Source organism: Passer domesticus, chromosome 6 (genome assembly GCF_036417665.1).
Source record: "Passer domesticus isolate bPasDom1 chromosome 6, bPasDom1.hap1, whole genome shotgun sequence".
In the NCBI taxonomy this organism is placed as follows: domain Eukaryota; kingdom Metazoa; phylum Chordata; class Aves; order Passeriformes; family Passeridae; genus Passer; species Passer domesticus.
Genome location: NC_087479.1, coordinates 31,119,318 through 31,137,456, shown reverse-complemented (window position 1 = coordinate 31,137,456; position 18,139 = coordinate 31,119,318). Strand labels below are relative to the sequence as shown.

General features: G+C 39.3%; 1 protein-coding gene across 1 annotated transcript in view; it reads right to left on the bottom strand.

Annotated features, from left to right (window-relative positions):
• Positions 1-17,842, bottom strand: part of SPRED1 (sprouty related EVH1 domain containing 1) — a 57,888-nt gene extending 40,046 nt beyond the window's left edge. The window contains exon 1 of the mRNA XM_064424134.1: positions 17,148-17,842. Coding sequence (XP_064280204.1) covers positions 17,148-17,176 — 29 coding nt within the window. The 5' untranslated portion in view covers positions 17,177-17,842. The remainder of the gene's footprint in view (positions 1-17,147) is intronic.
• Positions 17,843-18,139: the final 297 nt, after the last annotated feature.

Sequence of the window (18,139 nt, the reverse complement as noted above, 5' to 3'; positions counted from 1 at the left end):
CTTGTGTAAATTATTATGTAATTCTGTCAACATTTTTACACTAGATTTTAGGGTATACAACATACATGAGCATGCAACAAGTGACTTGACAGAAAATAGTTCCCTCAGCTGGAGCTATGTAATTTTTACGTTTTTGTTTAATTCAACTAGTAGAGTCATTATACCTGTATAACAACACAGTAATTTAATTTTCCTATTTAACTTTTCTGCTCACTGCTACATTCTTAAATTCCTTACTACAACATAGCTTACTGAGAACAAGAAGTGGCTTTACTAGAGGGAATAGGGAGCAAAACTGAAGCAGCAGCAGGTGCTGCCACTTACCTGCCCTAAATAAACATAAAAACCACCAGAGACAAAGAACTGTCAAGCAGCTGGAGATACATCTAGGATCTGCCTATATTGAAACATTACTGCAATAAGGACCAAAACTAAACCGCAGTTTTCCACTGCATCATTTCTTCATCAATATCCTACATAATTTGGAAAGAGACATGGGTCACTCAGCAGAGGAACTACATAATAGTCTGTCTTTAACTTTTACAGGTGTTAATGCACCTGTAACCTGCAACCAATGATCTATGACATTTGATACACTAATACCAGAAGTGTTATTGTAAAAAACCATTCTATCTTCATGTTAAGGTTAGATATCCCTCCCTCTCAATTTAAGAGATTGTACATTTTCCTTTGTCCACATTACATTTAAAAAAAGTAAATAAACAGTTAAAGAAATAAGGGATTTTAACAAAATCCCTAAGCACCAAACTGAGAAGAAGCATGACCACATATGGATTTCCCTCAGAGAGGGAGTCATCCTCCATTGAAACACTTCTCTAGATATGACGGAAGAGTAACACTTCCATAATACAAAAAAAAAAAAAAATTATTTTCATTGATAAGCAGCTAGGAAAAGATGGCACCTTTTTATTTTCTTGGTTCTGATTTAGGTCATAACTTTATGTTATGACTATTAAACATCCAAAAACCTTAAAGGGTTCAAATGTTAGCATAAAAACATTATAGGAGGATTATAACTTTCCCTCACCTAAACTTTATAATGAATATTGATTGGCAAGAGAATGTCAGAGATGCCACTAGCCGATCACATTTTCAAACTTCAGAAGATACCTGTAAAAAACAAAAATCCAAACAACCCCAACAAAGAAATCACAACTCCCTCATCCCCCCCAATGCCATCTTTGATAGAAACTTGGAAGTCTGTGTTTAACAGCAATGAGTTTAAATACTAGACCTTAGAAGTCCTATAGGGTAATACAGATTTGAGAAATCTCATGAAACCTCTTTAGAAATGAGGTTCTGTAACTCACACTACAATAATTTGAGAAATTTGAGGTTCAGTTAGCATCAAACATCATTATTTCTTAGGAGTTTTTCCCAGACAGATTATATGTCAAATAAAATTAACCCCAGAGATGTAACATGATCCTATAATAGTTTGACTAAATTACAAGTTTTAAATTAGACAGCCATCAAAGTAAGGAGAACAGGCAATCATGAATTCAGGAAATGTACATTGCCCCATAGTCAGCTAATGGCAACTTTAATAGGATGTGATGGATTTTTCTCCATCAGGAGAAAATACTGCCTGCATTTTTGCTTCAACAACCCACGCCAGCTGACTAATGGAGTTATATTTTTGTCTCATATGAGGATGGTTACTTGCCCATCCTCTAGCAGTTGCAGAATGAAACATTAACAACAGCTGTGGGGTGAACAGAAAAGCTGCTCTATTTGGTAGCCAAGATCCAAAGTACAGGCCTTTCCTCCCAAACAGTGGAGCTCATTTTCTGTCACAGGGTGACGAAAAGACACAGCATAGAACAAAGCCAGTTTTATGGCCTGAATTAGCTAACTGAAGGTACTTTTAAGGAGTTATACATCTTCATGGGCAAAAAAAAAAAAAAAAAAGCAAAGGACTCACAGAAATTAAAAATAGGGGTACTTGGATAGATAAGAGCCCTTGGGAGCTTAGAAGTTGTTGCGGAAAAGAAATACCAGTGGATCCAGACAGGTTTCTTTAAACAACTCTTATCAGATACTATTAAATATAAAATTCTTTAGTTTGGCATACTAACAATCCTAATCATAGCAGACCAATCCCAAACACTCCTGCCACACTACTGAATAATCAGCATATGCCTGCAACTAGAAACATCTTTTTATGCAAACACTTGGGCTTCAGTCCTGCAAAAATTTAAATATATCACTCTGAGTAGACCTACAGATCTCTCTGGAAGTCTGTAGAGTTTATCACACACATAAAAGCTAACACATATTTATAAGTCTTGCAAGATAATTGCTTTTGGCAGAATATAAATAACATTGCTCTAATGTGTTTCAGCATCATGGTCTCCTGCTTTAAGAGCCAGACATTCTGGTGAAGCCTGTCATTCTTCATATAAAGAGTGGCAGCTGTATAGCCCACAGAGACATTTAAACTTCTCTTTGCATTTTCTTTAAAGTTTCAGAATAGTGTTTGGGCATTCTTTTAAAGTAGCAAGAAAGCTAACAAGTGAAGCTGATAAAAATTGCCTAAAAATGCTTTCTTACCAGTGCCATGGATACCACTGGTAGGACTGGAAGCAATTCTTAGACAAACTATCTATAGCTTCCAACACTGCCAAACAGAACATCAATTAGGCTGTGGAGTTTACTAGGTATTTTTCCAAAACGCAATGCACTGGGCAACAGGGCAGTAATTCAAAATGAGAAGCAGTCTTAATAAAGAACTCTAATGATCAGTGTACTATATACTTCAATGAAAAACCTTAAAAATCTGCTGCAAGAGTTTTCAAATAGCAAGACAGGCATCTGAAATAATTTTAGAAATTTAATGCCAGCAGTTTGCCTAATTGATTTCTAGATGCATACCTAAAACTAGGCCCCACATTTCTCTCCTTGTCATTTTTTTCCAGCATTGTCTTACTGTCTCTACTGCCTTTCATTTCAACTTCTAACAAGGATAGTCAGGAGCAAAGAAAAGTAGCTTCAGGTTCCATCAATGCCATTGAGAATTAGAAGAATGGTATATATCACCTATGGCAAGCCCCAGCTGGAACAGCAGACCTGTCTTGACAGAAGATCCAGTTCCAATTAGGGGAAAGGAATTACTATATTTTGTAGACACAGGTAGCCCTCACAGCAGCTTTACTTTTGCCCTTCCATGCTCCTGCTCTTATTTTCATTTCATAATTTCATCTCTCTAATGGTTTTTCTAACAGATAAACCACCCTTGAAAAAAGATTTTACAGTTGAGGAAGTCTTGCATGCAACAAAACCAGACCCGGTATAATTTAGTTCAACAACATGAAAAATGTAATTTAAAACACTCAGCAGCTCTCTCAAACCCTTATGAATTCACATTTGCAGTCAGTATTGCCTTAGCCCAAAAAAACAGTTAGAATTTCCTTGAATTTAATTGATTTCCATTAAGCATATTTTGTTTTGTGTACAAAAATGACAGACCTACAGCTAAGTTGAATACACAGGCAAATTCTGAAGTACCTAACTTTTAATCCATAAATCCTTTGTTTGTACCTCAATTGTATCTAGTATAAAGAAGCATCTTAAAAAGAAACCCCAACAACAAAAACCCAACAAAACAAGCAAACAAGAAACCCACCCAGTCTCCAAGTATTACTGAAAGAACCTTGACTGAACAGAGACTCAGGGAAAGCAACACAGGCAATCTCCCCCATACTTCATGAGGTCCTTGTTCAAGGACAAAACCCAGGAGCACCAGCACCTCCCAATCCCCTTCTCTATCTGCCAAAACACCACCTTAACATCAGAAAGAAAGCAGTTGGCACTGACATGACCACAAATTCAATGCATTTCCCAACAAAACTGAATTGCTAAGTTCTTCCCTACAACATCATGCTTACCATTTTCCCTCATCACCTTATTCACATGGTTCTTGTGAGACAAATATCTTAAAGAAACACCCATGCAGTACACAGATACTGAAATATTTCATTTAGAAAAGAGTAATTTCGTGTTCTACCATCAAGCATGAACAGCCAGTTACACCAAAAGATTAAAACTGCGTAAGCTGGCAAAGCAATTTCAGTTTGTTTGAACCTCTAAATGCCTGAAAACATAACACTTCAATTAAGAACAGATAAAACACCCAAACCTAACTTTCTGCTAAGGTCTAATGAAGCCCTACCAACCAACCACATGGTAAAGTTTCCCACCAAAGAATCCAGACAGAAATAATATATTTCAGCCCAAACCTCCTGATGAGGAAACAGATGCATTTGGAATTTAACCAAGTTCCATAGCAAATGGAAAACTCAGAGAAAGTATGTCAACAAAAATTTTTGCCAGATTCTTTATGGAAACTTATGGTTTCATGTAAAGCATGATAATCTTCAGGTAACAGCAGCATTAACAAGTTAAAATAACAAAATGTAGAACTAAATCATTATTCATTTGTGATGCTCATGGAATACTGTCCAGATATTAATGGCATCTCTGAACGTCTTCAATGTCTATTGAGTTTCTCAGACATTTTCAAAGGGACATTTCCAGTCTCCCAGAAAAGAGAGACTGTAGCTGACCCCTCTGTAGTCTTTCAACAGTTCTGAATCATCATCTGCCTTGTCACAGCTTCCCCAAACCATTTCAAACCACAGATCTGTTTTACCATTAAAAAGCAAACAAGTGAGCATTTAAGTTCAGTAGATTTTAAATAAATCTACTCCCACTCGCTCTCATTAACTGATTTCAACTGTAAATTTGCTTTAGTTGCTTTAAGATGGGACTATTAACTACACAGAGACAAAGTTATTTTGTGTGTCAAAATGACAGCACCAATACTCTTATATTTAGTGAAACTGGATTTGTCAGTGTTGATTAACCAAAGAGCATTAATGGAATTCTCTTTTATTTCTATTTTAAATGGCTTGTGTACTTATACAACTGTAGGTTATTCTGAAATAGTTCACAAAAAGGGTCTGAAAAAAACCAAACCAAACCCTCAAACCTGTCCTGAAGAGTTAAGTGTTGCAAATAATGTAGGCTATCAGAAACCTTTACAACAAACCCATCCATAGCACATATTAGATATATCATTACAAATCTTCATATTGCTTGGGAGAGGGGGCATTTACATACATCGCTTAAAAACACCCATAGAATTATGAAGATGTTGTGAGTACCCTTTTCTGTGCATTTTTACAAAGGAGCAACAACTTTGAGACCCTTCAAAGCCACAAAGAAATAATTTTGTGTAATCTCAAGGAATATGATTAATATGGAATTCAACTTCATTCCTGTGGATCTTGGAACCTCACTTAGCAGCCAAGACTGAGAAACTACAGTGCAAGTCTAGTATTGGAATAAATAAAGCACACACAACATTTTCCTTTGTGAGGAAAATGGCACATAATGCAGCTTGAGAGACTGAAGGTTAATGAACCTAAGTTTATCATTAGGAAAAATCAAATCTTCAAAACCAGACAGACAGAAGGAACACATAAACCTTCCTACCTGTGCTGCCAGATGCTACAGAAATTTCTGATCATACTGTCATGTAAATGAAAGGAATACAAATAGTAGCTGGCTCTTTAAACTGTGAGAATTATTGATCTGAGCTTCTTGTGATCTAGTGGAATATTGCATGAAGAAAAGCTTAGAATAAAAGATTTTACTACCTTTTGGCCAGCATTGTTATTGACAAAGGACAAATCCCAAAGACAAACAGGAATACATCCTGACAAAATTATTTGCTGAGTTACAGTAAGAACTCATTGCAGAGGAAAGTAAGATTGCTCCTTTGGAGAACACCATTTCCCAGTGTAAATAAAGCTAAAAGAAGTTATATCCTACTGAAAACATGATACAACCTTTTTTTTTTGTTTAATGATAAAAGATTGAAAAGAATCTTTAATTTCAACTATTAAGACTGAATTCAACACGAATGAAATGTGCTATTTTTATTCTTTAGACAAAATAAGGGAAGCCAAGTAGTAACAATGAAAAAAATCCTCTCATCAAAGACAAATATCTCTCCCTAGATCACAGACATTAATGCTGTAATTGACACTTTGTTTTCTCCACTGTAAAATACATAGGTATAAGTGAAGAAACAAAGAATGCAGAAAGCAAATAATTTCTACCGTAGGATACTACAGTTTCTGCACTACCTGAGGGTAATTGCCTTTAAAACAAACTGTGAAGCAATCTCAGAAAAGCTGACCAAAATCACTCTTCCTCTTGAGAAGTGTCACTTGATCCTTCCTCCTTTGCCATATGAAATTCAATTAGGATCTCTCTCACAACTTCTCTACTGAAATGATCTTTCACTGAAGTACATGGCAGAGATTTGGATCATTTATTTGGGATGCTAAGTTGATCCAAGCTCATACTGAAAGGAGCATAAGGATCTTTAACTAAAAGCTCTTACTTCATCCATTGAGCTTCAGTTGAGGGGCTCAAGCTCAAGCAGCATAGATTTGCCGAATGGTAGAAAGGCCAATCCTATATCTGCCAAAAGCCACTCAGGCCTAAAAAAACAGCTGAAATAACAGACTGGGTAAACTTATTTCTCGTTACTCCTCAAGTCTAATCCATACATTTTGGTTTTGCTCTGAAAAGAAGCTATACATATAACTGCAGTCCTACTTCACAAAGATTTGTTTGCAAATACCAAAAAAGTTGAATTTTCTGTAACAGAGAAGTGAGTCAACATTGATTTTCAACATTTTTGTAATGTCTTCTTTCACTGATGAAAAGAAGATGAACTTGTAGCCTGTGGGAAGTATTCTCTCCTTCTACAGCAAAAGAAACACATGTTTTTATTTGGGTTATGTTCCAGAGTGGCAAAAGACAAGCTTCTTGCTGACACTGCTAAAGGGTAAAACCCTGGTATTAAGACCTGTAAGGTTGCTCAATGGACCAGTGAAACATCTCCAAGAGACACTAACCAGTGGCTTACTTTCCAGAGAAGCTTTTCAGGATAACCTGTATGAGAACGCTAATAGAGAAATGTTCAGAAAAAATGTTTCCTAAAACTACTAAAAACAAGCCAAAATCTGGTGAGAAACCCACATATTTCAAAACCAACACATTCAAAACATGGAAAAGATATATCACTTTCAGCAGTAACAAATCAATCAAATGAAAAACAAACAAAAACCACAAAGAAACAAATTAATTAATTAATGCAAAAATCCCATAGGTTTTTAAATGTACAGAGAAGAGAAGAAAAGAAGAGAGAACCTGAAAAAGCTCCTCTAATTAGCCAACAAAGGTTATTAGATTTCCCCTAGTTAACCACAACTTACTCCAGAATAAGGAAAATAAAATGCCTCCACAGGAAATTACACTATACTAAAGTACAGCACTCTAAATTCATGTGTTCTGGAATATCTTCCTTGAATAGACCTGTTCTTCATCCAGAATTCAACTAATAGATGAAGAAGAGCTCATGTTTTCTACCTTGCTTCAGGGGAATGAATGTGGACATGTACTCCTTGTGCAGGATTTGCTGGCAGCCATAACTGAGAAAAGAAAGCTTGCGAATTCATGCATTGTCAGCCCAGGTAGTTTGAAGAAAAGCAAAATTAGGTTTGTGTCAGTGACAAACATATGTTTGCCCAAGCATCTCCTTTACACTGTGTAGAACACCCTAAGTATACAATAAAAAATAATTAAAAGCATACGATAAGGCAAGACTACTTCACTTCCTGAAACCATTAGCAAAAAGTCATCTTTGCTCTTCAGACAACCTGAAAACAGGGAAGCAGGTAATCCCATAAGAAGACTCCCTCAGCCTGCCTGCAGCCAAGAGGCTGGGGTGCAGGTATGGTCACAGACTCAGTTTTCCATGTCCCAGGCAGATGCTGAACTGATTTCTCCATTACCTAACGCGGGTTGTTAACATGCACGATTCTTCTGCATCACCATAGTAACAAAGCACGTACATTTTAAGGTGCATATGGGGGCTCTTCTAGAGGATGTGTCAAGTTGAATACACCTAAGACAATATAAGATATTTTAAGCTAGCCCCGTTCAGTACAAATACAGAAACCATGAATATACTGTGGTAGAGATTATCACAAGACTGCACAAGACCACAAGAGTGGTTACACATCCATTAAAAAGTTTTCTGGAGGCTGAAAGAAGTAGAAGATGAAGCAAGATTCTGTCAAGACACTTACAGATCTTAATACATTAAAACAACTGTGTAATTAATAATGGCCTGATTTACACACACTAACTTCTTTGGGAACCACAAAGGACAACATAATAAGATTTTATGAACACCGTTTACCAACAAGTTTCCCCACCCACCCCAGCCCCTCAGGAAGAGGAAAAAAAGATCCAGATAGAAATCATACTTACTATTTTTATTTTTTACTCATTAAGAAATGACAAGCAACTGGCATTTTCATGTCACTGAGAGCGGCAAGTACCTTGCACTTACAGGCCTGAACACCATTCCTATAGGATACATGAGGGACACCACAGAAAACCCAAGCTTAATGCCAGCCCTTACATTAGGTGGCTCCACAGCAAATAAGCCCGTACAATGTTAGCAGTCCCACTAGCACTCTGTGACTGGCCACATTGTGATGCATGTGTCAATCGTGCATGACCTATCATAACACATGCCGTTACTGCCTTAAAAGAACCAAACCAAAATAAATTTCAACATAGCAAATGTATTATTCCCTCAAATAAACTCAATCTAGAGAGGTTCCAAACTGGTTGGGGGAAAAAACCCCAATACTAAAACCCCAACTTCCAGGTAATGATTAAGAAAATCACATCAGCAGAAAGAATGTAAAAAACAGCATGCTACAAGTGTGCATGCAATTACAGCGATATTACCAACATTTGAAATGCTCACATAGTTGAAATCTGAAGATTAAAGACTAAAATCAGACTAAACTCAAGAAACAAATCAAACAGAAAAACCTTAACAAAGTGTCAGAATATTGCTTTATTTTTCAATATTAGTATTTATAGAATTTTAATGCTTACGAAGATGCAGTCTTCAATTACACAGAACCACCTGTGCATGACCAGAAGACACAATCCTTCTCTCTGGCACAGGAGAAGTAAAAGAGGCAAGGGGTTGAAAAAAAAAGAAAATTGGTCATTTCCCAATCCTGAAGGTTTGAGAGCAGAACCCAAGCAATCTGATTACAATGGTGTATCTGTCTTATTACCAAAATCATCAAAATTCATGCATCCTGGCCACATGGATTTTATTTGCACAAAAAAAAAAAATCTCAGTTCTCAAACCCAAAAATTCTCAAACATTTAATTTTACAATTTTGCATTCCCTTGGCACACTCATTATGTACAACTGGTACCAGCAATCAATTTCTTCTTAAAAATCTTCTGAAATTAGAGACAGCAATGCCAAAATTTTTTTGCATCATCAGTAGCACAGATCAGTATCATTTGAATCACAAGTAGAACTTGTAATGAGATAGTTAACTACTCCCTGAAGAGGGCACAAACATACCCATCCGAAGTCTATCTTACCACGAAACTTCCAAATTATTGTTGGCCCTAAAGCAAGCAAAGACCATTGATTATTAACAATAATTAGTGCTTACAGACACATAGCTTTGTTATGTAAGGCCAGCCCCATACACAGATTAAAATACCATCAGGATTTCCCATTTTAAATGTACCAATCTCATCTCTAAATTCTGAATTAGCTTCTTTACACCGTTTAAAAATGTATTCCTGTTCAATGTTCAAGATATATCAGCCTCATATTAAGACATGATGTACTGGGATTCAGAATAAGCACATCATGCACAGAAAGGAACACCCAGGGCTCAGAATACTTTATCACACTGAGAGGTTAAAAAAGTTTCTAAGAAGCTACATAAAAATTCTTAAATCGGAGCAGGCACAGTGCTTCCACCTTTCACTACCTTTACTTAATTCTTTCCAAAAAGGCTAAGGAGAGAGAAATCTCTTCTGCCCTCAAGGTTTATACCACTTCACCAAAACAGTTCTGCACAATTCTGAAGGAATAAAAACACCTGGCAGGAATCCTCACTGACAGCTACACCTTACCAGTTCTGGCGTTATTTAGGGAAGACAGTCAGTCTCAGTAACAATTTTTAATAAACATGGCACTAGATTTCAGTAATTAATTGTTCCATTAATGAAATTTTTGATGCTTCTTGTTGGTACGTACGTTTGTTGACAGCATTTGACTTTACTTAAAACTGAAATAAATCAGTTTCATTTTTGCTTTGACAAACTTCAGTTCAGTATCTCAACTAACCAGCAGGAGTCAAAGAAAATGGGTGATTGTTAACAGTTGTCAGACCGTCTTGGGGAAGGCCTATTCATTTATTACTGTTTTTCTGGAGTTTTTTAAAAACAACTCAAAAAAACCCAACTCTTCCATAGACTTTAATGACACCTGCTCTCACAAACCAGTGAAAATCTGGCTCACAAAACCATTCAAGCCAAGCATTTGGGCCACAGAATTCCTTCTGGCGTTCTGAATAGGCGAGTGTTAAACTTGCTTTAACAGAATGAGACTTCCTTACATAATCAAAACATTATGAACAGCAGTAGTCAAGACACAGGAATGAATACATCTGGGGGGGCGGGGAAGAAGAAACAGATGCTATACCACCTAATTTTTAAGATGGTTTAGATGTTTCAATTATACACATTTGTGAATTCTTGCACAGTGTACACATGAAAAATATTTCCTTCTGAATGGAAGTTTGGTATCACACAGCAGTGCAGAATGGAACACAGTAACTGGTGAAGTTTCTATGGCCTGTTTTCCCTGTCTGAATTATTTACTGTCAATTGTTTACTGTTCTTACAGAGAAAAACGCTTGTGAGTGATTTCCTTTCACAGATAGATTAATTTACTATCATTATACAGGGACAAAATTAATAATAGTATCATCATCATCATCACCACCATCATCTGTTTTCCCCACCTTAATTGGAGCATTGGGAGTTAGGGTTTGTGTGCAGCAAGTGAATTGTTATTTAATCAGAATCACATTTATAAACAAATTCTAGCACTCAGAGCACTTAAATGCAAATTTTTTGTCCCTTAGCATATCTAAAGACTTGTAGGTTGCTTGGGTTTTCTTCTTTTTCTTGTTCCTATGTAAGAGAAAATTAAAATAAAGCAATGAATATAGACAAATTAATATCTATTTTTAAACAAATTGATATCACAGATACCTGCATGAACATTACTGTAAAGATAAGCGTGAAAAGATTAGAAAACACATGCACTTAAAATGTCTGCTTACTTTATACAAGTGTAAGTGCTGTTCAATACCACTGCAGTCTTATAGATTGATTCTTATTACAACTTTCAGGTAGGAGAGGTACTGTGCTTATGCTAGTGTGACATATCATAAAATATTTTACTACATACAAAATGTTACCACTTTATGAATGAGAAAAACTACAGGAAACAGCGACAGCCAATAGATTTTACTAGAGCATAGTCTAAGCATTAACCAAAAAAAACCCCAATCTTCACTTACAGAGTACAAAAAACCAAGAACAGAAGTATGTATTACTGTTGTCTTAAGTCTAGAAATACATGGCAATACATGAGAGCCTTCAGTCCTCCTCCTTTCACCAAAAAAATAAGGGACACCTAACAAAGAATTAGAAAGTATACAAAAAATGTTGCACATAAAAAATGTGCTTACATCTTATTGAATTTTAATTTGGAATTGGAACATTAGCTGCCCATAATTAAATAGATACAAAACAATGGAAAGCTTTCAGAAAGAGCTATGAATATTTTCAAGGGAGAAGGAAGGAACAAACTTTATACTTTCAGGGAACATTAAATTTTTGTTTGCAATCAATTCCAGCCATTCAATAACTGTGCAAACTCTGCTAGTTTAAATTTACTTGCTGAAATGTTGTTGCACACTAGAACAGAAAGGAAAAAGAGAGAGACATTTCCTTCTCAAAGCAGCCATAAAGAAACTGGCATCCTGAACAATATGGCAACTTCCAGACATCTCTCAAATTCTTTTGAGTAATGTGTGACATGTTCTAATTGAGGAAGAAGAGTAGAAGGGAGAAAGCAAACATTTAGCATTTGAACAACAGCATTTAAGACAACATACACTCTATGTCATATCATAGTCACTCTTTGGGAATCAGAGGAGTAAAAAACAAAAAAGACAAAATTATTTCCTTAATCTCCTTTTTAAACTTGTGTTAATACTCTGAAGAGTATTTTTTATTTTTGATATTTGTCATAATCCCATTAAGTCATCACCTATCCACATGATTTCTCCAGATATACACAAGAATGGGTAAATAGCAAACAAAATTGCCAGCATTTGCCCCCAGATGCACCAGGATTGGCCTCAGCTTTAATCCTGTGACTTCTGATCCCATCAGGATATATTCTTTTCAAAAAACATCTTTACTTTTAAAAATCAGACTGACGTCCTCACAGCCACTTGAACACATCAAGAGCATTACATTTTAAATGAACAAAGGGACACTCGGCATTCCTGAATTAAAATATTATTGCTGGCTCCAATTACACTGAAACATCCAAAAGCATTTTTCTGCAATATCACAGTAATCAAGGACTGTTGCTAGGGTGAACCTTTTTTTGAAAGAAAAAAGTAAAAATACCCATTCCCACCCCCCCCAACTGACTCTCAGATTATGTAACATGCAAATTCAGTTTCACCTTCAAAATAGTGCCATACAACATAAAGCCAAACAGACAGCAAGAATCATTTCATAAGACTGGAAAAGCCTCCCATGGACTCTATAAGCAACCTTCCCTCAAATGAAAGTATATCAGAATTGCAATGATTTAATATAATCAATTGGGTTAGAGAATCCTTCCCTTAAAAAAAAAATAGTTCTATTTACAAATTCCTTTAATTAAGGGATGAAGAATTTCAGAGTCTATGTATGCCCTAAACTGCAGAAAGAAATTTAGCCTGCTGAAAACTGTTAAAATCCTCCCAGAACTAATAAGCCCAAACTAATTGGCATTACTTTCTGTGATACAATTTCACATTCATCTTTCAGTATCTGGACTTGTAAGACAAATTTAATACAAGTCTGAAGTACAAATGAAGTACAAATGGTATTTTCATATATATTAAAGGAAGACATGAATAAATACCTCATTTAAAAGTTTAGTTCACCTTTACTCTTTCAAATCTGGACTTGAGGATGTTCATAGCATCATAACCTGAGGTTGTTAAGCACACAGCATAAGAATATACTGTGTTTAATTTACAATCTCTTTAATTAAATTGTCTAGGAAAATGAGTATATTTATGTGGTAAAATAATCAGCATGTGACAGTCTGAATCTGTAAAAAATACAATATGTAAAAGCAACACTGAATACGATTCAAGAGCAGTGGCATTCCCTGAAATAAAAAGCGGCCACCTGCAATACAGAGGAAAGTAAACAAGCCAGTAAAGCAGGGCTCCTACTTTTCGATTGCAGCAACTACGACTCCATCTTAAGCCTGTCATCATTCACCCCCACTGAATGAGGACTACACAGCACAACAACTATTCTGTTTTCCCTAACACAGAAATTCAGTACCACTTCTAGACAGCAATTAAAACCTGCCACAAAACAGAAATCTGGTATAGTGCTCACTGACATGACTCCTTTAACATTATTATATTCAGTTGCATGAGTAGCAAATTGACCCATGAGTTGAAAAATTCTACTAATTCCTCCATTTAAAAATGGGTTGTTTTTGGGAAAATATCGTGTTGATGCTGACCACCCTGACTGCAAAACATCACTGAGGAAGAAAAAGAATAAAATTATCTAGAAATACTTTCATTTAAATAATACCTAACTGACAAATACAATAACATAATTACCAGAACAGTGTAAAAATCACCAATGAAGACTCATCTGTAGTAATCAGAATTTTATAAGGCTGCCTTCCATATGTTCATGATCAAGAAGAAACCTAGTAGTCCTTAACGTAGCTTCTTAATTAATCTTTCCCACCATCACTGAGAATTTATAATTAACTGAGGTCAAACTCCAGACACCACAAATATTTATATCTGACTCGGTAAAATGAAGTTTTATAAACAAAGAATAATGCTCAATTACCAAAATATTCCTGGCAGCTACAATGACAAAAAATGCATTGCAAAGTACCCGTATTCACTCTTATATGCCGAAAGTCTGTTAATGAACTCAAGGCCATTGATGCCATCAATTCTACTGATAAAATTAAACACGGTGAACTTCTAATATAGGAATTTCAATTTGTAGATCTGTCTTACTTGCACTAATAGTTTATCTGGTGTTTCAATCATATTTCCCAGCCATTTGAAGTGACATGCTTGTGCTATGTGAAAAAGCAACCAGAGAGAAATTATGACTCTGGCCACACAAAAAATGCTGTCAAAAAAAAGCAAAGCAACCGAGAAACATTTTTCTTATTTTTGACATTTAAATACGTGAAGTAAAAAAACCCCAAAAACGCCCATCTATTCTTTCAGAAAGAGTATTGTTTATAGTGCTTTGTAAGGATAATTATATAAGAACACATTTAGTTCTACAGCACCACTGAATAAACTCAAAGCAAATACGGTATACGAGCTTTCCTTTCTTGTATTAAATAAAATTAGTAATATTCCACATATTCTCTTAGGCTGCACTAACAACAAGCCTCCTCCACTCCACAGATATATAATTAAGGATCACCTCACTGTAATTTGTTAAGATAATAAAAAAGTGCACTCATGAGCAATGAACATCACCATTTTAACACTGGCAACCACACAACAGTTACATCAGATAAATACACTGTCTGCTCTGGGGATCCTTCATCAATAAATTTCACCGTGGGTTTTAAAAATTTTCAATAAATCTAAAATCAAAGATAATACATTGCCCTCCAAACAATTTATGCCATACTCGTCCCTTCCTAGTATTCTGATATTTCAGAGGTCTCTTTAGCTACGGCGTAGGTTAAGGAGAAACAACGATTGCTAATCTGCTGTAGAATTCTCAGAATAAACATCTAGAAAAATGAATCGCAATGTTGATTTTTATCAATTTAGTTGTCTTCACTGTCACCTGTATTTTATAATGACAACGTTTTCAGATGCCTCATTAGGTATGACTGTCTTCCCTCTGCACCATGTTGATCCCTTGCAGATGTAAGTCTGTATTGTTCAATAAAATGTAAACTACTCCAAATGGATTAATACACTGCCTTGAAAATACATTCATAATAATGAATTTGATTTTCAGTACTCTATTTTTGACTCAGTATTCCTGAAGGGGAAAATATTTCAACATTTTCTGAATAACACCATTCCTAGTTTAAATGTAAGACGGTACAGCGAGAAGGTACTTCTGAATTCATGCTCCTTTATAGGAAAAGGATAAACATAAACCATAAAAAGAAGCCTTTCTCGTCCCTTCATATCTCCCTTTACAGTGACTTCCCATGCTGGCAGCCATCAGCCCTCTTTCTGCTGCCCTCTCCGATAAACCTGCCGGCCTGGCTGCCTCTCCCTTCCCATGCAGGTCTGATCTGCGAGGCTGCTGAATGCAGACACTGTACTGCACTGTGAATGGACAGCCAGGTATTTTATGAATGGAGCTGATCACGTGCTCCCAGCACCTCCCCGAGCTGATATTTCCCACATAACTGTGTCAACAAGCAGGGAACAGCACATATTAATACAGCAGGTCCTGGAGACCTTCCGCCGCCGGCCGCGGGCCGCAGGCCGGCCCTCAGCCCGGGAGCAGCCGCTTCGTGCGCTCCGCAGGGCAGGTTCCGCCGCAGGTCAGCGGTGGCGACAGCAATTCTTTTTTCGCAATTTTTTTTTTTTTTTTTATGAATGGAGATTGTGGTATGCAAATGAGAGCGATTCACAAAAAAAGGAAACATGGCGGCGGCGGCCCCGGCTCCCGGCCCCGCGGGCGCCGCGGCGGCTCCCCCCGGCCCGGCCGGCCCCGGCCCGCTCAGCGCCGCGTCCGGGGAGCGCCCGAGCCCCGCGTCCCGCCGGGCTCCGCTCCCCGCGGGGCTCCCCGGGGACCCGAACGCCGCGTCTGGGGAGCGCACGGGAAGGTGCGCAGGCTTTGCTCGGAAGAAGGCGGCGAAATGGGAAATCCATCTTTCCTGCCGGAGGAGCCCTGTCCGCACCCTGTCTGTCAGCTCGGCTGCTCCCCGGCCGCTCACCGCTACCTGCAGATACAATGGGCGCAGCGCTCCCTCCCCACCGCCATGGCCGCGGCCGTCACCGCATCATTCATAAAATCAGACCGAGCAAACACCGACACCGCAAATCGTAACGCTACGGCTCGGAGACCGCAGCAATCAACTTTAAACTTCCCGATCACAAGAAAAGTTTCAAAATACTTTATATTCCTGTTTCAACGCCATAAAGAACTCAGATGTTTTCTGAGAAACATTTACCGCCTCCGACACAAATGTATTTCAAAGACTGATTACATGCAGGGGAATACAGCCGCACACACACACAATCTCCTCTGGATTTCCTCCAAACCAGTCACAGCAAAAATATTAAGAGATCCTTGAACTATCCCTTTCCTCTCTGGGGGGTGGGGAGGGGGAAGGGAACGGGGAAAAAGTCCCAAATGCTCATTAAAAGGGAAAAAAAAAAAGAAAGAAAGAAAGAAAAATAAAGGGCTTTAGGGTAGGTTTAAGCTGTATTTACACTGACTGACTCATCCAATTAAAATTCAGGAGCAGTTTCCTGCAGGATGAAGCTCCCACACACTAGTTTCCATGTGAAATATCTACAAGTAACAGGATTTTATCAGAGGTAGTACGTGCCGACACCTCTCTGGGCATTTCAGACCCATCCTCCCCCTCCAAGACACCGTCGTTACCTGCACCGTTTTCTACCGGGCTTTAACTAAACCAAGCTTTTCTGGCCGGCGGCTCGTAGCCCTTCCAAACCAAGCTCCTTCACAAAGAGGGAGCTTCTGGGCTTCCATGTACGCGAGCAGAAATGCGCAGTCCGCGCAGGGGGAGGACAGCACACGTACGTGCGCGGGCAAAGGCCCCGCGGGGCGCGGAGCCGAAGGGACGCGCCGAGCCCCATCCCCATTCCGATCCCGGGGCGGAGGGGAGGGGGAGCACCGCCACTTACTCGTTAGAAGTCGCCGTCTCTTCGCTCATTTTCTCCTCACCACGATCCGACAGGCACACGGAGCAGCACCGACGCAGCCAGGGCGCAGCCAGAACTCACCAGAAACTTCACCATTGTTACCCCCGGTCTGCCGCCCCCGGCCAGGGCACGGGCCGTGCGGTGAGTAAGGGAGAGGGGCGGGGGGAAGGAGCAGGAGAGCGGTCTTTATCCTGGAAACTCGAAATCCTGATGTCCGGCGGTGCAGCCTATTTCCCCTGTCTTTGGAGACGATGATGATGGTGGTGATGGTGAAGCAAACAGAAGCAAAACCCACGGATCTTCTGATATTGAGCTGCTCCCAGTTAGAGGGGGATAGAGTTGTGGAGACAAGAGAGGGCTCCCCGCCGCAAAAAGCTGCACCGCACCGTCCTCCCGCTGCAGCTCATCTCCCGCTGCAGCCGCCTTCGCTGCTGCCCTCCTCCTCCTCCTTCTCCTCCTCCTGCTGCTGCTGCTCGGCCGCCTCCCTCCCTGCCCGCCCGCCTCCCGCGCGCAGCCGGGGCAGGCGGCGGCAGAAATTCCTCCAGACACCGGAGCCGCCGCAGGCCGGGGCAGGCGGGGAGGGAAGGGGAAAAGGGGGGCAGAGAGGCTCGACGAGGATCTCCCACCCCCTCCAAAGCGACGCCGAGCACTGCGGAGGGAGGACGCGCCGGCCCGAAGGAGAAGGCTGGCGACGGGGGGAGGGAGGCGTTTTAAACCAGCCTGGGGGTGGGAAGGGGGGGGACGGCGGAGAGCGAGGATGCGTCACGGCTGTTTGTGTGAGGAGAGGCGCGGGGAGGGAGGGGGAGCAGAGCTCCCAGGGCGAGAGAGGAGCCCTCGGCTGCAGGATGAGGGGGAGAGGAGGGAGAAAGCCCGCGGGGAAGTTCAGCGACGGCGCTTCCTCCGCGGCAACAACTCCATTAGCGGCCGCTGCCGCCGCCTCGGCTCCTCGCGGCCGCCCCCGCCTCCTCCTCACA